This window comes from Rutidosis leptorrhynchoides, chromosome 2 (assembly GCF_046630445.1).
Source record: "Rutidosis leptorrhynchoides isolate AG116_Rl617_1_P2 chromosome 2, CSIRO_AGI_Rlap_v1, whole genome shotgun sequence".
Taxonomy (NCBI): domain Eukaryota; kingdom Viridiplantae; phylum Streptophyta; class Magnoliopsida; order Asterales; family Asteraceae; genus Rutidosis; species Rutidosis leptorrhynchoides.
In genome coordinates, this window is record NC_092334.1 from 4,101,127 (window position 1) to 4,127,454 (window position 26,328).

The following is a 26,328-nucleotide window of genomic DNA, read 5'->3' on the forward strand; positions in this document are numbered from 1 at the left end:
CTTAAAATAAAAACTCGAAAATCACTAGTATTTTTTAATCCGCCAGTTTCATTTCCTTTCTATTAAAAAAAATCTCGAGAATGGAGCGTTAATTATACTTGGTCTATAAAATTAAGTACAATAAACTTAAACGTAGCAAGTAATGTTTAGTATTGTAAAAAAAAAAAAAAAAAATGAAAAAATGGCTCAAAATAATTAAGGACAATGGTAACAACTAGGAAAATTCCGGCCCGCGCGATGCGGCAGGGCTTTTCGGATTGCATTTTCATATTTAACATAGCGTTATTTATTTACAGAATTAAAAACGCATTGCTACGGGTATGGTTGGAAGCACGTGGTTAGTACCTAGTGTGCGTAATGGACTCCACGTTTTTAGCGTCGGAAAAATCGCATAAAAAAGGAACAGAACCATCGATACGTTGTGGTTAATTTGAGTTGTTTATTATACATGTATGTAAATGTATAAAAAATATCTCGAAATATTTAGCATATTTTAAAAACTGTCCGTTTCGCTCATAGCTAGTTACGTTGTGTTCGTAAAATTATTTCGAGTTGAACGGTAATTTTGGAAAAATTTAACTCGAAGCGAGCGGGAAGATGTGAGCCGTTAAAAATTTGGGTGGATTTTGGTTAAGTTTTTAATTAAATAATAATTTTACAGGCTTTACCCCTAGAAATTTGACATGTTTAACATTGTTTGGGGGAGTTTAATAAATTTTTTGTTGATGGCGTTTGATAAGGGTGGGGAGGTTCAAAGGGCAAAAATTTGGACCTTTTTAGTATATAGAATAAATAAATAAATAATAACCGTTAGGATAATGGTTAACATTTATTTCAAAGTGTTAATGTTAATTTTTTATATTTTAATAACTTATTTTTATAAAAAAAATAACATATTTTTTATATTAAAATCGGTGGATATTTTGTTATGAAAATATATTTTGTATTAAAAATACTTTTGATTTTGGAAAACTTAACTACGGAGTATTTTTTAAAGGTTATTATTTTATAAAAACTAATTAGGAAATACGGAGTAATTAAAAATAAAAATAAAAAATGCTAGACCATAATACGGAATCTGAAGTCTACAAAACCCTAAAAAACGAGTCTTTCAGTTTATCTGCTGCCCCCTTCCAAAACCCTAAAAACAAAACAAGCTCCTTCCGGCACGGAACGCAAACAAACGCTAATTAACAATGACTGAAGCTACAAACTTCAAATTTTGCTCATACGAAGACGCAGATGAAACCATTGAAGAAGCAGCCACTGCTAGCTCCAACCTCGAACAAGATTCCACCATGTGCGACACAGAGGATCATCAGACCAGTGCTGATTATTACTTCGACTCCTACTCTCATTTCGGTACGTTAACATTATTGACCCTATCACTTTTTTTTCTGTTTCATTCCATGATATATACTTACATTCACGCCTATATATGTAGTTATATAGGCAATTATTCAGGCACATAGTATAACTTGGTTTACAGCCTTTATTTAGTTAAGCTTGATAAATTACTGTAAATTTGATCATCTATGCACATATTCTGTTGCTGTTTATGATTGTTTTTGGTGATAGTTATATGTATGTAAACTACGTTCTGTACTATCTGCAGTTTTTAAAATCGCCCATTGATCAGGCGTATACTATTTCCACAAAAGAATAACCTTTTTCATTTAGTTATGTTGATATTGATTGAAGTAGGCTTTATTAATGCTTTAAAGAGTATTTATATTCTATACTGGTTAGAGGTGACTAGTTTATGACTGAGTTTGGTGAGTATCAGTGGCGGATCCAGGAAATTTTTTCACCGGGGGTGGATTTTTTTCTAAAATGTAGGGAATTTTTTTTTGGCAAAATATAGAGGTTTTGGGGCAAAATATAGAGTTTTTTGAGTAAAATTTGGAGGTTTTTGGGCAAAATACGAAGGTTTTGGGGCAAAATATGAAGGGTTTGGGGCAAAAAAAAAATTCCACCGGGGGCAAAATCGAAAAACCTAAAAAATTTGCACTAAAATTTCGAAATCCACCGGGGGCGGCCGCCCCCCTCCTTAACCCTTTGGATCCGCCTCTGGTGAGTATTAGATAAAAGAGTGGTTTAATTGTTGGTATCTTCTAAAACAAACGTGTGTGTAACTAAAATTTTATTTTTATAAACGTAAACCACTATATTAGCTATCTATATAGGATTATATACATGGTTAGCAGCGGCGGAACTTGAACTCGGATACAGGTGGGGCGAGTGTAAATTTTTTTTAAATATTTCATATTCAGCAGGGACGAACACTAAGAAAAACCTTAATTTTTAGTAAATTTTTTTTTTTTTTTTTTTTTTTTTTTTTTTTTTTTTTTGTGTAAAAATTTTTGTTGCGTAAAATCCAGTGTGGACGGATACCCACCTTGGGTTACCCTATGTTCCGCCTCTGATGGTTAGGAGACTTGTGAGCAGTGTAGTAAAAGGCGAGAAAAGCTGTCGGCTAGACGAAAAGGCGATGTGTTAGCGTTGTTAATTAGGCCACCGGCATCAAAGAAAGGAAGGCGATCACCTTCGTTAATATTCAGGGTTTCAGTTCACTAGTGGCTTTATATTAAAATTATGACTTCTCTCATTCTCCTACAAGGCCACAAGGCATTAAAAGCTGTAGTAGGTATACTTTGAAGATAATTAAAAATTTTAGTTATTTCATTAAAATTTAAGTTTTAAGTATCTACTTTGTTACCAGTAGTTTAGTTCATTTAAATCTTACCTGTTTTGGGTTTATTATCTGTAACACGACTATTTTAATGGTATCCATGCTGTATATCTTCATATTATACCTTTACTACTAGTGAAATGACCCGTGGAATCACGGGTTTGTTTAAACAAAACAGTTTAATGATATGTTTTAGGTATTAAGTGAAAGTAAATGCTAAAGTTATTTAGTTTAATGACCCGTGGAACTACAAAGCCCGACTAAGAAACTCGTCAGCTGAACATTTAATCAATTAAACAATCCACATCCAATCATAAGAGATAATATTGGTTGTCATTTTATTTTAAAAGTGTAAATTAAAATATAAATGTAGAATTGGTTTCCTTCTGCCTAACTTTTATACCTTCTCGTACGCAATTCAAAATAATTAATTAAAATAATTTAAAACTATTTAATTTTAATAATTAAAATAATTATTAATAAGATTTAATAATTTAATAATAATAATTAATTAATAAGATTTAATTTAAATTCAAAATTATTTTGATTAATGACATCACTCACCATGCTTAGATTTTTTTCTTTTTCTTTTTAATTTTTTCTTAACAAAGGAATTAGCCTAATAATGACATCATCATTTTAGCAATATAATAGAAACTATAGATGTATACTTTATATAATATCATATGCTACTAGCCAATATTAACAACTTAGTACACTTGGTGATCGCTTTTTCTCACCTCTTGTCTAAGTCAAATGCAGAGGCATGTCGCCTTGGCTCCACTTTTGCCTTTAGCTACCTTTTTTGTGAGTAACATGTAGTTATGCATCTTTAGTTTTCTCCCGGCTTGTCGATGTTGGCTAAGGAACTCTCTTTTAGAAATCATTGATCTAATCTGATCAGGAGCTTGATCACATTCACAAATACGGAGTAGCTTTTATTATGTTGTCAAGCACTTTTCTACTTGAGTTGACATGCTAACATAATGTTGCTATATTTTGTATGTTTATGGTGTAGTATTATTTATTATTTCCTGACACTTTTTGAAACTATGCTTGCAGGTATTCACGAGGTATGCCCGGTGTCTTTAGCATATGGCAGAGTTTCATGACTACTAGCTGCCCCACACAACGCTTCCCTTCCACCCATACATATCTTATAACCTTGTCACCATTGTAGTATTGTCTAATATTGGGAAATTATTCAATTAGCTTCCCTCACTTAAATTGATTTATGGCATTATCTATGTTAATGCAAGTTTCTATTAGTTAATTCAGCCATTTTCCCACCTTCTGTCATCACTTGTATGGGCTATTTTAAGTGACATTAGCTACTCTGAAGTTTGCCTGAAGTGTGACTTTTCCTAATTACTTGAAACATAATAATTTTTATCATGTGTAGGAAATGCTGAAGGACGTGGTGAGAACCAAGACATACCAAAATGTTATTTACAAAAATAAACATTTGTTCAAGGACAAGATTGTTCTTGATGTTGGTGCTGGGACTGGAATACTATCCCTCTTCTGTGCAAAAGCTGGGGCAAAGCATGTTTATGCCGTATGTAGCTTGTTTCCCTTTCATTTAATTTGTACTAGCATGCTCGTGCTCCTTTTTGCATCGATTAAATTTTGTTGTTGTTTAGTTGATATAATTATTATGTACTAATTACATTCATATCACACTACTTGCTTGCAGATCGAGTGCTCACAGATGGCTGACATGGCGAAAGAGATTGTTGTAGCAAATGGGTTTTCAAATGGTAATAGCATCTTTTGAAGTCAAGGTTGTATGATATAATATATAAAATCTTGGAGATACTCGTAATCTGATACATCTTTGTTCTGCATCAACCGTGTAGTTATAACTGTTTTGAAAGGAAAAGTTGAAGAAATAAACCTTCCTGTTTCTCAAGTTGATATAATTATATCAGAATGGATGGGGTACTTCCTATTATACGAGAACATGTTAAATACAGTTTTGTATGCTCGTGACAAGTGGCTGGTAAGTGTAACCTCTCTTTTGTCTTTTGTTTTGTGTCTTCTCGGATTATTGTACATTAGCGTGATTTACCATCTGTTTATGCTTCTCAAAATCTTTGTTTGCCTTACACAGGTTAATGATGGAATTGTGTTGCCTGATAATGCGTCTCTTCATTTGACAGCAATAGAGGATTCTGAGTACAAAGAAGACAAAATAGAATGTAAGCAATAGGAGGTTTTATTCTTATGATAATTTTGTTGTGCGTTACCTGAAACGAATTGTTTGTTTTTACTCATTTGACCTCTTAGAGATAAAACATATCCAGTCATAAGGAAATTAACCACCATTGTCAACCATATTCCTGTGTGAAAGACTACAAATTTTCTTCAAATATTGTTGAATTTGTTTGTTATGGCCACAGTTTGGAACAATGTATACGGCTTCGACATGAGCTGCATCAGGAAGCAGTCGATGATGGAACCTCTTGTTGACACAGTTGAGCAGAATCAGATTGTCACAAATTGTCAGATGCTTAAGGTTGGGTGATATATATACTATATATACTTCTACTTCTGTTCATAATCATGCTGAGAAACACACACAAATGTCTTGTAATGACAGTGATTAATTTGTTGTACAGAACATGAATATCTCGAAGATGACGTCCGGGGATGCATCCTTCACAGCCCCGTTCAAGCTCGTGGCTGAACGTGATGATTACATTCATGCTCTTGTAGCTTATTTTGACGTCTCTTTTAGCGTGTGCCACAAAATGACAGGGTTCTCCACAGGTTAGCTATTTACCATTTTTCGTTACATGCACAGGTTTTGATCATATTTGGATAGAATTTTTTTACTATATTAATACTAATCTAACCTTTATATATATATATATATATATATATATATATATATATATATATATATATATATATATATATATATATATATATATATATATATATATATATATATATATATATATAATAGAGAAAAGCCGACTATCGGAATCGAACCGATGACCATCGCATTACAAATGCGATGCTCTAACCTCTGAGCTAAGCAGGCTCACATAACATAAATTCAATATGCATAGGAATTCAATAATAATAAAATTAAATAATATAATAATAATATAATAATCAATAATAAAACAAATAAAAAAAGAAAGAAATAGGAAAGAGAGGATTCAAGAGGCCCGTAAGGATCAAGATAAAGATGACTGAGCCAACTTGATAGAATCTGCTGTGTGATAGAAATCAAACTTAATAAAAAAAATAAAGAACCTAAAAGACCTTTATTTTCGTCATTCTATCTATTCTTCTATCTTCTATTCTATACTTTATTTACATGTAATAAAATACATATATATACATATACATATACATATACATATACATATACATGTATGTATGTATGTATATATGTGTGTATATATATATATATATATATATATATATATATATATATATATATATATATATATATATATATATATATATATATATATATAAAAATTGATTTATGAGGTTATACTTTGTTTCCACCATTTTTTTTTTTACATTAATGTTTAACCAGTTTAGACATAACCTGAATTAACCAATTCATAGTTGGATTTTTCTAAACCCCTCAAATGGACCAACGGCTTGATATTGTTGCACTCTTTATTGTGATCCAGGGCCTAGGTCAAGGAACACACATTGGAAACAAACGGTGCTATATCTTGAAGATGTGTTGACTATATGCCAAGGAGAGTTTGTTACTGGAACCATGACTGTGACCCAGAACAAAAAAAATCCCCGAGACGTTGATATCACCGTCAAGTACTCCCTAAATGGGCGTCGATGCAATGTCTCAAGAACCCAACAATACAAAATGCGATGATACCCCATTTGAGCCACCTTCAAACACAATGGCAGAGATTTGTTGAGGTCTGCCTGATCGCTTTTTAGGGATAATCAGAGGGGGAATCTGGGGCCTGTTGAAAGTTATTTACAAGGTGCAGTTTATGCATCAAATTTTGTATCCAAATTGGTTTTTTTTTACATTCATGACATTGTATCATTTTATTTATGGTCACATGATGGCTCTAATATATCTCTGCTTTTTGATTGAAATGCCATTTTTGTTTGTGACATAATACTATCAGCCTACAACCCAATCCACGGTGAACGCAGATAATCTAATGATAGAACGTGTCGAATTAAACTATTTTGGATGGATGGTAAAGATAACTCTTCAAAAAGTTTTTACCTCGTATATACTTCCAAAAGGGCCTTTGGCATCCCTGTATCAAGTTAGTTCAATGGATTATTTGTTCTATTGTGTGTGTTTGTCGTTTTTTAAAGAAAAGTTTATTTGCTCTAAGATGGTGTCGTATCTTTGTTGGCGACAGCTCTCCGTTTCATGGCGAAGCCCTCCACATGACCGCAAAATTGGGTACAAAATGTTATCCTTTAGTAGAGGTATGTTTATACATCCGATTAATGTTTGTATACCATTGATAACTTTTAATCTGTGTGGCCTATTTCGCTCTTTTCCTTCACTGCTTTAAATTTTAATAATCCAAGTTGACCGATTCTTTTAACATAAATAAATGAATTCGCCCAAGATACATGCAATGCTGATTCCCCTTGAGTGTTTTCTGATGAAATATGGATTTTTCAGACCATGCCAGTTTAATGATAGCCTGAGGAGTCCTCTCAGCCCGTACTACATCAACCCCAAGCTTCTCTACCCTCAAAATATGGGTGTGAAGCTTAGACCCATAAAAACACTTATCTAGTTAACACTTTCTTTCTTTCTTTCGCCTAACATATTTAAACAAAAAAAAGCAAAATATGTGTCAAAGATACACATGTAGGATCATTTGGGGTATTCTTGTTTTATATGTAATGGTAGATATACAATCATAGATACAGAGGGAATGGGATTTTTTTTTTATTTGAATGATTAGCAGTCCCATTCATTTTTAGCCTATTTGAATCTGAAACTCTGTAACTATCATGTGAAGATGAAAATATAATCATGCTGCAGGTTAGTTGATCGAAACTAGTTCAGTATAATGTTAGCCCCACTTGGCCACTTCTATGACTGTTATATGGCAATAGGAGCAAGATGGGCGGGTTTGGTAATGGATCGAAACAAGTTCAGTATAGCAAGTAATTTGAATACAGGCCGGCTTAGTTTGACCTTCAAATAGTTATGGTCCATTTTTATTGAACACATAAATAGATAAATAGTTGATGTATTACATATGATTCCCAAAAAAATATTATTAACAAAATTAGATATACTCGTAAGTAATTGAAACCATGTAAACACTTTTGGTCACTTATGACCTGTTCAGAACATTTTAATATGTTTAATCTATGCAAGTTTTATTTAAGCTGCTATAGGTAAACCATTCGCATCAAAACATTTCGAAGTTGGTGGTTAGCAATATACTTATGACAGTACCTTATCTGGTATCTCAATAGGAACATAGTAGTATTACATATCACCAGAATACATCAATCAATTAATGAATATCAATAATTAACATAAATAATAAGTAAACTTAAACATATAATATCAATCGTCAGCTAAAAGTAGATATTAATTACATGCAAACAAAAGTGCCATCTATAAGTATATTGACGATCACATACATCTTAAAACTTGGACTGAATGTTGTTGATAACGTTGTCGCTAGTTTGGAAGGCCTTAGCAAGAATATCAATTGATAAATCAGGATTTGAACCAAAAACAGCATTCGCAATTGTGACGATGCCAGGGTTTTGGCTACTCAATCCTGAAATTGCAAGTGCTCTAGTGGTTCCGATGTTTCTTTGGAAATGTACGAGTCTCATTGGGAAAACAAAAACATCACCTTTATGAAGTATTGTAGTGATTAAACGGTTTTCAGGATTCGATGTGACAAATCCGACCTCAAGAGTGCCTTCGATGAGGGTCAAGAGCTCTGTAGCACGAGGATGAAAATGAGGTGGGTTAAGACCCCCTGGTTCATAGTCAACACGAGCCATTGCGATTCCTAGAGTGTTAAGCCCTGGTAACTGTTGTACGAAAACTGGGGTCACCTTCGACCCAACTGGATTTGATGTGTTTCCTCTCATGCGTATCCCACTAAAGTAGAAATCCTCTGCTTTAACCGTACTCGGGTTTTTGCAAGCGAATCCGTTCACTAGAACTGCCATAAAAACATTGAAATCAGAGGTGACTTTATGATGAGTTGGGTAACGAGTCAATACAATACAGGGAGGGCAATATGCTGAAATTTCATTATAAAACCCGTGTTAAGATGTGAATTATGGACTTGAATCCACTTTGATAGACTTTTAGCTGGTTTTCATATAATTGAATCGTTTACCTTAATGCATATGACCCGTTGATATATAACATAACTGAAACTGACCCGTTTATAAATGGATGGAGATGACCACATCCATATGAAGTCCAAACACAGAAACTGAAAAAATGAATGAAACGGATATGGTACCTTGGCTATTTGTATCTGCCACACAAAAATCTTGTAGAGGACCGGGCTCCCCTGCGATGGCTATGGAGAAAATGAGTGCTACAAGGAAGAAAGTGCCAAAAACACGGGCCATTGTTGATGGGGTGGTTATGATATTGTGAAGAAAATGGTTGTAAATGTAGGCTGCTTATATAGTGAAATAAGGCACAGAAGCAGTCATATTATATATTAATTATTATTATTATTATTATTATTATTATTATTATTATTATTATTATTATTATTATTATTATTATTATTATTATTATTATTATAATAAACTTAAAAGTATTAAAACTTACAAAAAATTAGTGGGGAGCCTAGAGACAATCTGGGCTCCCACACCTCTAGCAATAGCAAAACCTATCCTAGTAAAAATATGAGCAGCAGCACCGGCACCAATATCTTGCGCCATCGAACTCTTCTGAACCCGCTTTAGCAAAGAAACAGCATCCTTTTCTAATTCCCCAAGGGAAGAAAATGAGAAAGGAATGAAACCATAACCAATCGTCTGACAGCTAGATTCGTACTTGACCCGCTTCCGACGAGCCGCATCAACCACAACACGTCCAGGGACAAAGTCAGAAAGCCCAGACTGTGTCAAAGGAGAAGACCCTGTCAAATAAAATATTATTATTATTATTATTATTATTATTATTATTATTATTATTATTATTATTATTATTATTATTATTATTATTATTATTATTATTATTGTTATATAGTAAAATAAAATATTTTATAAGTAATATTTACATTTACAGAGTCACCTAAAGTTGAGAAAGTCATATTACATGCCACCTGAGTAATGAATTAGTCTTTCTGAAATAGTCATATCATTATTATTATTATTATTATTATCCATGCATCATATTCATGCATGTTCATAGCAACGCAGCTCAAAAGTTTGTGTTTGTCATGTTCATAATATGAGCAAGCAAATGTTATCAAGGGTAACTAACCACTAACTTATTAATATTCTATTCAGTTCGTGTTACATACTTTTATTTTATGAATATGAATTTTAGTTGGATACATAATTGATTACTACAGTGTTTATCTCATGGAAAATATCACAAGTGACTGAAGTGAGGTAGCTAGGGTTTTCTACGGAACGAGCTCTGCTGCCCTCACGTTGCGATTGATAAAAAAGAGGCAAAAATAGAAAAAATGAACATAAATTGAACTAGGTAAATAAACCTCAAAGTTTACAAAAATAAAGGGAAAAAGAAAAAATAATAATAATAATAATAATAATAATAATTATAATAATTATAATTATAATGATTATATTAATAATAACAACAATAATAATTATAATCGATTTGTAATAAGTGAAAAGTTATGTGCTTGATTTATAATAAGTGAAAAATAACTATTACCATTTTCGTGTTTTAGTTGTTGTTTTGTCGAGAAGGATCCATATGTTCCATCAATAAAGTGAGACGTACGTACGTTGACGATTGGTAACAAGCATTTAATAAAATAGGAAAAAGCTATATTATAATAATAATAATAATAATAATAATAATAATAATAATAATAATAATAATAATAATAATAATAATAATAATAATAATAATAATAATAATATTAATATAAATGAGTAGTTATTAAAAAATAAAAAGTTATGTGGTTGATCTATCATAAGTTGAAAGTTTTGTGATTAATTTGTAAAAAAGTGAAAAGTTTTGTGTTAATTTGTCACAAAATAAGAAGTGTATTATTCTTAAATTTTGTTTTAGATAAGGGAATAATAAACTTGAGATCAAATATATAAATAATCAATTTTTAAATCTTAAATATAATATAAGAATTGATTGATGATTATATTTTTTAATTAAAAACACATTTTTACAAAGTAGGTTTCTCTATGGCTTACGAATACGCACTTTTATTGAACGAACCATAACATTTCGCCCTAAGAAAATAATATTGCAAAAATTCCCTCGCAATCCCAAGTAGGTATTGCTAATGGCCTAAAAACTCGGTCGTGACAAAAAAAATTTGGGTTATGCCTGTTTTTTTTTTGGCTTGCGACTAAGAAAAATCTTACGTAGCGATTGAAAATTTTTCGATCATGACCGGTTTTTTTGGGGCTTGTGACTAGAAAAAAGTCAGGTCACAACCTCTAAACTTGGACAAGCCATATTTTTTGTTTTGTAGCTAAAATTTAGTTACAATTTTATTTAAAGACGTGTATTTTTGTGATTTACATATTAATAAATTGTCGGAAGTCCCAAAAATTTGTTTAAGTCAAAAAACATTAAAGTAGAAGCGCGTAGTCGCCCTGAAATTAACCAGCTCGCAAAATGGTTCGAAAACTCAACTACAAAGAAAAATAGTTATAAACTAGTCAACTCTGTATATGTGAGGAATCGATGAATTAGATACTTTAGGATCTACATATCATTTAGCATACGAAACCTTAATTAATCAATTTTTTTTGCAAAATAGAAGTAGTCATCTACTGAATCACGTTTAAAAGTAGAGTTCCCCCTTTTTTGTTTATATATGTTCCAAAGTAAATATGTACTACTAAAAAACCAGTGAAATCTCAATTTAATCTATATCTATATCATTCATGGAAGTAACGGTTAAATAAGAAATACTCAATAAAGGGATATAGTTGCATAATAATCTAATTACAATAACTTATGAAATAAATAAATGGTAAATTAAACAATTCACAAACATATACTCCGTATTATAGTATAGTATCTTTATTATGTTGGGGGACATATTTTATTTTTTGAGATGAAAAGAGCTGAGTACTAGTAGTTATCCAATTAAAAAGTCTCTTTTTAAATTATCATATACTAGTGGAGTGCCCCGCACGTTGCGGCGGATGTACCGACTTCTTGTTATGTATCGAAGCGGGCGTTGAAACTGATGTTATGCTGCTAATATCTACATCAATATTTTACATAAGGTCATCTGTCCAAAAGGGAGAGCAGCTAATGTTTTGGATAATATTTACATAATAAAGCTACCAAACCAAAATATTACATTAGTATTCATTAGATAATAGTTGCTTAACAAAAGCTAAGGTGTTGGTACAACAAAATACTGGTGCTTTATCTTTTACTCCTTATTTCTTTTCACTGGATCCCGGTTATACATGTTAGTATATTGTTAAAATTATACCTGAAGTTAACGGACAGTTGAAAAATGCGACTCACCTCCTCCTTCGAATAACACTCTTTGTTTTGTACCCGGCGTATATAGTCTGCACAAATTTCTTAAACGACGTTGATAATTGTACTTAGGTGTATATTTTTATAATGTTTAGTACCTGTAAGCATGGAATTCCTTGCTCTTGCACGACTCTGTAGCTGATTATAAGACACAAAATTTAAGTGTTGCTTTAAAATTCATCTGATTGGATCAAATGTATTTGAGTATACATGCCAATTCTTATAGTTATTGCTGTTAGTAACGTTCGTTGCCATTCTGGAGTTTTCCCGGTTTAAAAATCAGAAATCTAGTAGACCCTGGCAATTTGCAAGATTGTGTAACAAATAGAATAGAGATAGATTTGGAAATAGAGAATAAAGTTTGTTTCTATTATGATTACCTGTTTGTTGATTGAGAAACATACAACAATAGCCTACTTGCGTTGAATCCGGTGGGTTTCTCACCACTAGGGCTGTAAATGAGCCAAGCTACTCGCGAGCTACTCGAGCTCGGCTCGTCAAAAGCTTGATTCGAGCCGAGCCTAAACGAGCTCGAGTTCGAGCTTAACATAGGGCTCGTTTAATTAACGAGCTCGATCTCGAGCTTTACATGTCGAGCTCGATTAAGCTCGCGAGCCTAAACGAGCTTTTTATATATATATATATATATATATATATATATATATATATTAATGTAAGTTTATTTACGGAGTAATTCGGATCGAAATCTACGTCAATTCTTCTCCCGAAAATGACTTTCCAAATTTCCAATAAATTTTCAATATACCCCATTAAATCTCTGCTGTCACCACCTATCTCGACCAATAAAAGGTTTTGTAATTAATAATTACACCTAATATTTATACTAATATATACTACGTATGAGAGAAGACACACATACTCTTTAATTTTTCTTCTTCATTTTACAACTTTATCTTTTCAATCTTTTCAATTCTTACTCATTTTTTTGTTTCAATGTTTAACAAGGTATTAAAGCTGCAAGCATCAAATTTTTAACAGGGTAGTGTCTTCGATCTCAATCTCTTGTTTATATTTACCGTATTTTATTGTTCAAAATTCTAAATATTCTGAACAAAGGTAGAAAGAATCTACGTAATTTTTTTTTGTTTTACAGGACATCTTACTATACACAAGACAAGATTACACATGAAGTTTAGCTTTTTGCAACACAAAGTATTACAGTAGATCGTATGTAGTATGTTTAGATATTTTGTTAGTGATTTTAATATCGAATTATTGAAGCCAAATATATAGATCTTATGTATTCTTTTACTATACGATTTATTGACTTTTTCAATCAGAATGTTTTTGAACGTCAATATGTCATTTATTTTGTAATACATTTGTTTATTATCTTTGGTGGTGTGAGTTGTAGCGACCCGACCAAAACCGTTATTGACGGCGTCGTTAACTTAGGTCCCGTTGCGTGGTCGTAGTCCCTATATGAGACTCGTTTGACCAAAATTATGTCGCATCCATTTGAAAGGTACAAGACTTACAAGTTTAGTTTACAAAAACCGTTCGACAACAAGTCTAAGTTTACAAAGTCATAAAGTATAAATGAAATAACTTGCGACATAATTAGTTTAAAAACACAGTTGCTATAAGTAGCGCAAGTATGTAAACAAAAGTTTGAATCCAAAAGTGCTATCCCTAGCGTATGTATGTATGTATGCTTGACCCCAAGCAAGAAATCAGAGTGTATGCATGTATGCTCGACTCCAAGCAAGTATGAGTGTACGCGAAAGCATGTATCAAATAGCCAAGTATGAACCTGAGAAAACATATAGAAAACTGTCAACGAAAAACGTTGGTGAAATCATAGGTGTTTGTAATAAACGTTGTTTTTGAACCACAAGATTTAGTATTCCCATAGTTGATTATCAAAATCGTTTGCATTCCAAAAGTATTGTTCGCGAGCACCCAATTATCAAGACTTAACGTTTCCTTCCATTGAACCCCATCACTATAGTGTTAGAACATACACTGTTTCTCAAAAATATATTTCACCCGTAGACGGTAGCGAACCGTCCGTAGTGAGGGTTTGTCAAACCCGTATGGCCACACAATATAAGTTCTCGCTTACACCCTGCAAGTGTAACTAATGATAATCGAATTGAGGATTTTTGTTCTAACTCGCTGTGGAATGTTTGTTTTCCTTGTACTTGTGTTCAAAGTATAAAAGTAAGTAGCACCAAATGTAACAAAGTATATGTTTCTCAGCCCACAATTTAAAGTATAAAAAGTTGTTGAAAAGGTGGGACTATGATCTCACCTCGAGTGCACGAGTATAAAAGTACTTCAACAAGTAAACGTGTGCATGAAAGTTGCTTAGCCTTGACCTAAACAAGTAAGTTATATCAATTAACCGGTTACGACACAAGGTCGGGTGAAATGTGTTCAATTAGTCCTATGGCTCGTTACGACTCGATTAAGTATAGCATGTGAATCACGTTGTCAAGTTTCATACAAGAAACAAGTATAAAAGCATGTTAGAATGATTGTATAAAAGTTTGGTTAAGTTTGACTAAAAGTCAAACTTGGTCAAAGTCAACGAAAAAGTCAACACGTTCGGGTTCGGTCCCGAACTATTTTTCTGAGATTTTTATTCATATATAAGCATATTAGAACAAGTTTCATGTGAATCGGAGGTCGATAGCTAGTCAAACATTTCGCGTGAAATGCGCCAAAGTGAGCAGAATCTGGCCAGGCGATTCTGCGCGCCGCGCGGGGATGTGGCGCGCCGCGCCACTACCTGGCCAGAGAATTCTGGTCAGTTTTCAAAGTATGCACGAACCAAAACACAAACATTCACATTTTATGATCCGCAAACAATTAGAACATGTATTTTATATCATCGGAAAGCTATTTCGACAAGGAATACAACTAACCACTTATCATTAATCAAAAACATCATTTACAATAACCGAAAACTCGTCAATTGATCAAGAAAGGTTTATTTTCAAAGTTTCAAGTTCGTAAAACGTATTTTATGATTCGGGAATCCAATTTACACATACGATATGCCGTTTTGAAGGTAATGAAGCATACATTACAACTAAACACTTACTAATAACATTTCATGGCATTCGAAACATCAAAAGCTCATTTTAAGTCTATCAAACCCTAACCAAAATCCGCAAAAATCAATATTCATGTTTTTGAAGTTTCCTTAATCAACCTACGCATCAAAACGAAGCTAGTGATACTAGTAACACAATTAAAACATGCACTTTAACAATCTAACAACATTAACTCATCCAAAATCAAGGATTAAGCTAACCCATTTCAAATGTTCAAACTAGTTACTCAAAACAACGAATCGAGCAAACAAAACATATATTCATGTTATACACGAGCCATAGACACTAACTAACACAATTTCAAGTCAAAAACACGAATTTAAAGAAATCTAGAGTTTTAGAAATGTTACCCAAACGAGATGAAGTTTGTATCAAAATGTAGAGGATGAAGAGAGGATCACGAAAATGTAATCGGATTTGTTGTGAGCTTCCAAGATTGAATTTAGATGATGAATGATTGAATTGGGTGTTTGTGTGTGTGTTCTTGATAGAGAGAAAGAGAGAGAGGTGGAGGTGATTGAATGGAGGAGGGTGAAGGTTGACTAGTTGACCTAGTCATCTCTTTGCCCTCTTGGCAAGTTTAGTCCCTCAAGTTTCAAAGCGGGTGCGGGAATTAACCAAACGAATATTTTTAAAACGCTCGAGTAAACGGGTGATGTCAAAATTAAATAGCGGGAATATAATGAACGTTACTCACGGAAACTATTGATTTAAATACGAAAGATTATATTTAAAAAAAAAAAGACGGTGTTAAAATTAAATTTAACGAAAAAACGCGGGATGTTACATTATCCACACCTCAAAAGAAATTTCGTCCCGAAATTTAGTTGGAAGTAGTAGTTGTTGAATCTTCCTCGAGATTTTGCGTTGCCAATTCTACGAGTGAGGGAGAAGTATGTCCTAGGGTATTTCAACGAATTTTGACGGTCGGGGTTTTACGTTGTTTCAGAGTTTGGTTTCATGATTCAAAATTTCAACCGGTCCTCCTAGGAAGCGGAGTTTGTCATCGATAGTAAGCTCATCGAAAAGGATAACAAGTTCTTGTTCCACAAGACACTTCTTTATGTTTAATACATCGAATGTAGGATGAACGGAGACTCAATTGAGTCTGAAATCCAAACGGCTAACAACGGGTCCAAAACACCCCAAGAATTTAAAGGATCAAAATATCGCGGATTTAGCTTCCTACGTTTTCCCGAAACGGATTGCACCTTTCCAAGGTGCGACTCTTAACGTGACGCGGTTTCCCACGTGGAATTTGAAATGTTTACGTCTAACATCGGCGTAGCTCTTGGTGATTACGAGTCGCGTAGGGTTTTGCCTGAATATGAATAAATTTTCTCGGTTGCTCATGAATAACCTCGGCCCCGGTGAATTGATCATCGTTTACTTGGTTCGACAAAGGAGAATGACGTTTCCGGTCACATGTGGTTTCAAAAGGAGTGACGTTAAAACTCGAATGAAAATCATTGTAGTACGAGAATTAAGCTAAAGGAAAATACTTTTCTCAAGTAAATTTGAAGTTAGTAATACAACTCGTATTATGGATTCTAAGGTTTAAATCGTATGTTTGTTCGGTCCGTCGGGTTGCGGATGGTACGCGGTACTCATGTCTAAACGTGGTCCCGAGGCTTTTTGTGAGGCACTCCGAAGTCTAGAAATGAAACGAGGATCTCGGTCCGAAACGGAGTACATTCCGTAAGGTATATTTGAACAAATCCGTTAGGACTCGAAAACGTTAGTTAGAACAAGTTTCTCAAGAAATTTGCGTTGCGGAAGATTTATCGGTTTCCAAAAACGTTCGTCGGGGCAAGTTCTCATCGGTTTCTGAAAGAAAAACTTTCGTCGGAACTATTCACCCTCGAGGTGAATACTAGTATAACGTGGAGAGTCTCTCCCCCCATTGAGAGTTTAGAGTAAAGATTTCCTGAACCGGAAGTACGAGTGTGATGAGAGAGAAGTTTCCGCCTCGGTGCGAGCATAACGAGTAAATCGTAATTAGCCAATAAGACTGTGCGAGGACGAGATAGTATACACGTGTAACATACGGTTGAAGTCGAGAGGAATCGGTAATTCATTCGGAAGCATAAGTATAGTTCGACAAAAGTCGAAGGGGTGTCCCCGGTATGGTTGTTATCAATATTCTCGGAGTTTTCGGATGTCCAAACATGAAAAGATGAAGTCATGTACATGGCACATGGTGGTGTTTAAGTTGATCGAGTCTAACCACCATCACGCGTCACTAGAACTTTGGTATGTCTTACCGTAATATAACCACGTTGATCGAGTGTCGTTATATTACGCTAACTCATACCTCCATTCCCACATCACTCTATAAATTCAAGTTCGTGTCATCGTGAAGACCTAAAATGAACAAAATGTAACGACGTCTCAAACGTGACTCGTATTAAATCGAAAGAATTTCTGCAAATCTAAGGAAGCGTTCCCCGAGGGAAGTGTATAATTGATTGTTCACGTCAATGCGGTTCGAGTCAGACAAAAATGTATTCAGGTATGAAAAGAGTAATGAGTCATGATAACGAGTAGTACGCAACCGTAGTGATAAATGTTGATGACGATACTCACCTAGAGTAGTGATGGTAGTAACACCAAAAAGTAGATAGTAAGAAACACCAGTGGGAAACCGATAGTAAGTTGAAACGGTGGCAAATAACAATCCGGGAGACAGAGTTCCCGAACAAGTGTGACTAATGAAGTCGTCGTCATCCATACGTGTATGAATCATGAATTTACGTGTGTTACCAAAAAGTGGCGGAATACGAGTTCGTAGGATGAAGGTTGGGTACCATTAAAAAGTTTGCCTAAGAATGATTCAAGTATAATGCACAAGTAGTCAAGTAAGTGCTATCTATAGCAAATGTATGTCAGAATGCAAATGCTAACTATCCGGTTGTAGTCTAGACTCACTAATGCGTCCTAACGACTCTGTTAGACACACTAATGCACGTCCTAGTTCCCTACAACCAACGCTCTGATACCATCTGTAGCGACCCGACCAAAACCGTTATTGACGGCGTCGTTAACTTAGGTCCCGTTGCGTGGTCGTAGTCCCTATATGAGACTCGTTTGACCAAAATTATGTCGCATCCATTTGAAAGGTACAAGACTTACAAGTTTAGTTTACAAAAACCGTTCGACAACAAGTCTAAGTTTACAAAGTCATAAAGTATAAATGAAATAACTTGCGACATAATTAGTTTAAAAACACAGTTGCTATAAGTAGCGCAAGTATGTAAACAAAAGTTTGAATCCAAAAGTGCTATCCCTAGCGTATGTATGTATGTATGCTTGACCCTAAGCAAGAAATCAGAGTGTATGCATGTATGCTCAACTCCAAGCAAGTATGAGTGTACGCGGAAGCATGTATCAAATAGCCAAGTATGAACCTGAGAAAACATATAGAAAACTGTCAACGAAAAACGTTGGTGAAATCATAGGTGTTTGTAATAAACGTTGTTTTTGAACCATAAGATTTAGTATTCCCATAGTTGATTATCAAAATCGTTTGCATTCCAAAAGTATTGTTCGCGAGCACCCAATTATCAAGACTTAACGTTTCCTTCCATTGAACCCCATCACTATAGTGTTAGAACATACACTGTTTCTCAAAAATATATTTCACCCGTAGACGGTAGCGAACCGTCCGTAGTGAGGGTTTGTCAAACCCGTATGGCCACACAATATAAGTTCTCGCTTACACCCTGCAAGTGTAACTAATGATAATCGAATTGAGGATTTTTGTTCTAACTCGCTGTGGAATGTTTGTTTTCCTTGTACTTGTGTTCAAAGTATAAAAGTAAGTAGCACCAAATGTAACAAAGTATATGTTTCTCAGCCCACAATTTAAAGTATAAAAAGTTGTTGAAAAGGTGGGACTATGATCTCACCTCGAGTGCACGAGTATAAAAGTACTTCAACAAGTAAACGTGTGCATGAAAGTTGCTTAGCCTTGACCTAAACAAGTAAGTTATATCAATTAACCGGTTACGACACAAGGTCGGGTGAAATGTGTTCAATTAGTCCTATGGCTCGTTACGACTCGATTAAGTATAGCATGTGAATCACGTTGTCAAGTTTCATACAAGAAACAAGTATAAAAGCATGTTAGAATGATTGTATAAAAGTTTGGTTAAGTTTGACTAAAAGTCAAACTTGGTCAAAGTCAACGAAAAAGTCAACACGTTCGGGTTCGGTCCCGAACTATTTTTCTGAGATTTTTATTCATATATAAGCATATTAGAACAAGTTTCATGTGAATCGGAGGTCGATAGCTAGTCAAACATTTCGCGTGAAATGCGCCAAAGTGAGCAGAATCTGGCCAGGCGATTCTGCGCGCCGCGCGGGGATGTGGCGCGCCGCGCCACTACCTGGCCAGAGAATTCTGGTCAGTTTTCAAAGTATGCACGAACCAAAACACAAACATTCACATTTTATGATCCGCAAACAATTAGAACATGTATTTTATATCATCGGAAAGCTATTTCGACAAGGAATACAACTAACCACTTATCATTAATCAAAAACATCATTTACAATAACCGAAAACTCGTCAATTGATCAAGAAAGGTTTATTTTCAAAGTTTCAAGTTCGTAAAACGTATTTTATGATTCGGGAATCCAATTTACACATACGATATGCCGTTTTGAAGGTAATGAAGCATACATTACAACTAAACACTTACTAATAACATTTCATGGCATTCGAAACATCAAAAGCTCGTTTTAAGTCTATCAAACCCTAACCAAAATCCGCAAAAATCAATATTCATGTTTTTGAAGTTTCCTTAATCAACCTACGCATCAAAACGAAGCTAGTGATACTAGTAACACAATTAAAACATGCACTTTAACAATCTAACAACATTAACTCATCCAAAATCAAGGATTAAGCTAACCCATTTCAAATGTTCAAACTAGTTACTCAAAACAACGAATCGAGCAAACAAAACATATATTCATGTTATACACGAGCCATAGACACTAACTAACACAATTTCAAGTCAAAAACACGAATTTAAAGAAATCTAGAGTTTTAGAAATGTTACCCAAACGAGATGAAGTTTGTATCAAAATGTAGAGGATGAAGAGAGGATCACGAAAATGTAATCGGATTTGTTGTGAGCTTCCAAGATTGAATTTAGATGATGAATGATTGAATTGGGTGTTTGTGTGTGTGTTCTTGATAGAGAGAAAGAGAGAGAGGTGGAGGTGATTGAATGGAGGAGGGTGAAGGTTGACTAGTTGACCTAGTCATCTCTTTGCCCTCTTGGCAAGTTTAGTCCCTCAAGTTTCAAAGCGGGTGCGGGAATTAACCAAACGAATATTTTTAAAACGCTCGAGTAAACGGGTGATGTCAAAATTAAATAGCGGGAATATAATGAACGTTACTCACGGAAACTATTGATTTAAATACGAAAGATTATATTTAAAAAAAAAAGACGGTGTTAAAATTAAATTTAACGGAAAAACGCGGGATGTTACATGAGTTAGGAGTATTGTGATGATGTCTTAAAATATAATTGGATAAATATTAAAAAGCGATAAAAATAATATTTTTAATAATAATATAAAATTAATAAAATTATAAGAAATGTCGTTGTTTTGGTGTTTGCTTTCTCACGATTTCGGTCCCCACGCTGCAAAGCAACACCGCGATACCTGAAACATGGGCGTTGGATGCTTTCCACATAGGAACTAACAGGCGTTGATTGGTGGCGATACAAATGGTCTTAACAAAAAACTCTTACATGATGCATAAAATAATAAGATACACGTTAATTAATCTAATTGGGTTATTTTGTAACAGCCAGATTTTGAAGAACCTTGCTGTGACGACCCGGAAAATTTCGACTAATTTTAAATCAAACTCTCGATACGATTTAATATTTATGACACGATATGCAAAGTCCGTTATGTTGCGTCTCAAAATTTTTGAACTATTTTCGTACATTTGACTTCGACCATTTCCGACGATTCACAAACAATTAATTGTAAATAGATATGCGTGTATACACACACACACACACACACATATATATATATATATATATATATATATATATATATATATATATATATATATATATATATATATATGTATATATATAATTGAAAATATAATTTGAAATATTATATGCCGTTGTTATTAAAATTAATTATGTAAAATAAAATAAAAATATGATATTGTGATAATTATTATTTAAAACATATCTATATACATAAATAAAGTATATTAAATATATATTTTGTGATTTCGAATCTATTTAGTAAACGACAGTAACACTCAAATGTTATTCGATCGATATTAAGCAAGTTAAATTCGAACTTATGTGATTTTAAAATAAACGACGATCCGAAAATGAGTTATATAATTTATAGGCTTATTCAATATGTATTTAGAAACTATTTGTTAAGTTTTAAATTTTTTTATATTTTAGCTGGGATCGGGAGAGGAGAGTGAGTTAATTTTTGTTTAAATAGTTAATGATCGAATTTTATACCATAATGACCAAAATAAATAAATATAATTAATATAAAAATTTGGGATTTTTTTTAAGTATTTTATCCGCCACTGATTAACAACGATGTACGAAATGATACCTGTCATAAATCGTCGGCACAAGAGTTAAAGAGGAGGCCGCTAAAATTTATTATTATTAAAGTTATTATGCACGTTTCATTTTCTTTCTTTATTTAACTCGCATAAAACTTAATCAAGATGCAGTTAAAAGTGGGGAATTAGAATTAAAGTCAAAAGAAAACAGTAAACTCTTCACTCATTGGCATGCTAATTATTTATACGAGCAAATTTGATATAGTGTTGGTGAATATATATTACTATTTAATTATATATGCATATTAAACTAGTGGCTGTGTGAGATTATCTAACTATATATATACATAACACTTATGCTTATATATATATATATATATATATATATATATATATACACACACACACACACCATGTTTCATAACTCATCATCACCGAGAACAACCTTCCACCCTTGCTTCGACATACCACCACTCTCCTCTACTTTCACAACCACACTTCGAGCCACCCTAGACCACCCCTGCTACCACCACCAATCACCATGAAAACCCACTTTCTACAACCATAAAAACCACCCCGATCACTTGTGTTCTATTCGACTAGCTGTGTTTGTTACTTTTCGGATCAAGACACCACCATCTTTATTAAATCGCCACCACCACCATTAGAACCACCATCCATCACCTACCTGCAACGAAATCCATTCCATCTCTCTCATTCTCTCTCTCTCTCTCTCTCTCTCTCTCTCTCTTTCTCTCTCTCTCTCACTTTTGTTACTGTTTCTTCCATGAATACCATCGATCAAACTGCTGCTATTATCACGTGTTTCTGTCTTGCAGCCGTAAATCACCTGCAACAAACCCACTGTTGCTACCATTCGATCATCACCAAGCACCACCACCAAACAACCACCATCTTTGTTATTGTTGTCGTTTGATCGAACACCATCATAAATCTGCAAATACTACACTTGTTCTTGTCTTCTGTTCAAGTAAACCAAAACCATCACCATGGTTAACGGCTACTACAATGATCCTATAACGACCCTCATTTTTCCATTCTATATTTTTTCAATATTAAATGCCCAAACAATATAATTAAAACTTAATGATCAAACTTTAATCAACAATTGTTAAGTGTTAAGAGTTAGAAAACATATTAATTAACTTTGTGCAATAATTGACAAGTTAATAAAAGATGAAAATAATAAACTGTTAGTCGACACTCGCTACTAACTAAAATTTATGCATTTATGTAATATTATAACTAATAACCTGTAAGTAATAAATAAAAAGTGACATTTATATAAATAATAAAACAATTGGGAACTAAATATATACAAGTCATGAATTAGTAAAAAGAAAATAATACTTATCAATGTAGTAAATGTAAAAATAATAATAGTAATAATAATGAGACTAAAGAATCTTAAACCATTACATCCTTATGTTGACTAAAAATAAGGTATAAACTAGTACCACCTTTTGTTGACTAAAAAATATAAAACAAAATAAAATTATTAATTAGAACATCCTTATGTTGACTAACACTCTAATACTTGCACTATATAAACTCCTAGTTTCTCATTCACAAATCACACCAAAATCCTCTCTAAAAAAAACAATCTCTCCCTCTCCCTCTCTTGTGGTATTCGGATCTTCAAGCTTGTTTTTCGTGTTCTTCAAGAATCTTCAAGGAGTTCTTCAAGATTTTCAAGGCTTTGATCTTCCATCTTCATCGTGTTCATCTTTTCTTTGTTAATTATCTTGAATCTTCAAAGGTATAACATAAACCCTAAACTATTTACATAAACTTTAATCTTTGTTAATTCATATTCATATTATAAACTTGTTATCCATAAACACACCTAGATTTATATATACATATATACATGTAAAAAAAATATATATATATTTTTATATATACATATACATATTAAAACCTTAAACCCTAATACTACTTATACTAGTACTTAACATGTATATACTATTACTATTACTAGCACCTATAACCTACTACTTATATTGTAGCACACAAACATTTTGGGATATGTATTAGAGATGTATAGATCTTCGAACTTTCTTGACGAATGGTTTCTACGAGATTCTAGGCAGAGGGTTTGGACTTCCGATTTAAAGGGTCCTATGGCTCAAGCCCCTAGATCTAAATTAGCCATTCGAAGGGAAAGGGGTGATTGGAAGCTTATCTAATACGGCAAGTATCCTAAAATGGAAACACTCATAAAAGTAGAAACTCTCTAGTCATAGAAACTTAGTAAAATAAGAAACTTTCTAAAAATAGAAACTTTATAAAAATAGTAACTTACTAGGAATAGAAACTTAGTAAAACAAACTATACTTAAACACATACTTAAACTTAAACATGGGCAAAACACTTAACTACTCTTAAATGTCAATAGGTTAACTTTCCTGCTCACTCGTTCAACTCTCTATTCTGAGGAATAACTCTCTCTACTTACTAAGGTGAATTCATAGCCCCACTCTTTATTGCTAGCAAACTTATTTAACTTATTTGGGGTGAGACACATGCTGCTTTTACTATTTACAATTTAGACACAAGTACCAACTGCTAAAACTATGCTATACCCGGCTACGTCCGACTAAGTCCCTACAGTGATATTTTTAAGTGCTGCGGCATGCTTATTTATTGGGGGTAGGCCTATCGGGAGTAACGTCCCCGATACATTTGACTCAGTCTTTGTATTACTTGATAATGAAATTTAAACCGACAAGGACAGACACAACTTGTCATGGGGCAAACTTGAACGTTTAGTCTAAATATCACGCACTGGCATAACTTTTTGATCCTGCGGGAGATCAACCTTACAAATTAAATCTTGTGGTCTAAAACAAACGGTCAAACTTATTTGTTAAACCTATGAACTTCACTCAACCTTTTGGTTGACACTTTAGCATGTTTTGTCTCAGGTGCTGTTTGATTCAAGCTCTTATACTTACTGCTTATGTGATGCTACTTGGACATAGGATCAAGAGATATCGCATTTATTACTTCTGCATGTGAACATTTCCATTATTGTTATTCCTATCATTGTAACTACGTTTCATTTTCCGCTGCGTGCTCAATAAAGTTTGTTTTATCATTTAGTATTGTTCTCGTATATTATAATATGTTGGTTGATTTGATATTAAGTCACATTTCACCCAGGCCCTAACTGGGGGTGTGACAGATTGGTATCAGAGCAAACCAGGCTGTTATAGAGAACCAGGATTGCATTTTTATGTGTGCCTTACTTGTTAGCTAGGGTGCCTTAGCAATCTAGGAAACTATAACCTTTCCTGCCTTAGACTTAAAGCACTTAGGATTGTCGTATAATCTTAACAATTATGCTTTAATAAACTTGACTCAAAGATTCTAATCAAGGTCTCTTTCCTAATGATAGGATGTCAAGCTCAAGCATTAACAAGCCCAACAAAGCAACTCACAACCCTACCACCGAAGTAGGTGTTGGACACTCTTCAACTTCGAGACCAGTTCGAACTCCTCTTTATAGTCCTGCTTCACCACCGCTAAATTATAGCCCGAATACTATTTTAGATTCACATGGGTCTCCTCAATACTACCCAACTCCGAGAACCCAAGATAAGGGAAAACGGCATGAAGAAGTTGGTCCATCAAGGAAGAGAGCCCGATCTCCTTTTTATGATGGTCCTAAGTATGAAATCATGAGATTACGAAACAATACCGAGAGAAACATTGGAGGTCTACTTCGCCACATGGAAAGAGTGGATCGTCGAATGAAGAAACTTATGAAAGAAAACGTCGAGCTAAGAAAGGAGTTGCTGATGCTAAAGTGCGAGGAAGAACGCAACACTCGCTGGGGAAAGCAATCACTTGCTTACCTCAAGGAGGATGTTGATGTCCGAATGAAAATGGAGAAAGGTCGAGTCGACGAACAACTTGCCATAAGAGAGTACAACACTAATGCCGTAAACAGTCGTGTTACCAACCTTTATGACAACTTCGAGTATCTCTATGAGAAACAAAAGACGAAAAATGAGAAAGTTGAGGAGTTTATGAAGAAGGTTGGAGACGAAATATGAAGACTACTTCAATCTTAATATTTCCTAGTTATTTTTCCTATTTTCCATCTATGTAAAGGCTGTGCCTTAAACAATTTCTATTTTCGAATCGTGTAATAAAGGCTTATTTAATGCCTCGTTCTAATAATATAAAATGTTTTATTAATATCATGCGATATCAATACTTTAGTTTATTCATACTTGTGATTACTCAAACTTATAAC

The 26,328-nt window shown here is 33.7% G+C and overlaps 2 protein-coding genes and 1 non-coding gene across 3 annotated transcripts; 1 reads left to right on the forward strand and 2 right to left on the reverse strand.

Moving 5' to 3' along the window:
• Positions 1-1,091: 1,091 nt before the first annotated feature.
• Positions 1,092-6,783, forward strand: LOC139890491 (protein arginine N-methyltransferase 1.1-like). Its single transcript, XM_071873367.1, has 9 exons — positions 1,092-1,362; positions 3,755-3,765; positions 4,095-4,250; positions 4,389-4,452; positions 4,552-4,694; positions 4,806-4,893; positions 5,095-5,210; positions 5,314-5,464; positions 6,352-6,783. The coding sequence occupies exons 1-9, from the start codon at positions 1,197-1,199 to the stop codon at positions 6,555-6,557; spliced, it is 1,101 nt and encodes a 366-aa protein (XP_071729468.1). The 5' UTR covers positions 1,092-1,196; the 3' UTR covers positions 6,558-6,783.
• TRNAT-UGU (transfer RNA threonine (anticodon UGU)) lies at positions 5,669-5,741 on the reverse strand. Its single transcript has one exon. It is a non-coding gene; the product is annotated as a tRNA-Thr (tRNA).
• Positions 6,784-8,245: 1,462 nt separating the features above from the next.
• On the reverse strand, positions 8,246-9,283 carry LOC139890492 (putative germin-like protein 2-1). The gene is made up of 2 exons (XM_071873368.1): positions 9,172-9,283; positions 8,246-8,862 (listed from the first exon to the last, which is right to left on the reverse strand). The coding sequence occupies exons 1-2, from the start codon at positions 9,281-9,283 to the stop codon at positions 8,327-8,329; spliced, it is 648 nt and encodes a 215-aa protein (XP_071729469.1). The 3' UTR covers positions 8,246-8,326.
• Positions 9,284-26,328: the final 17,045 nt, after the last annotated feature.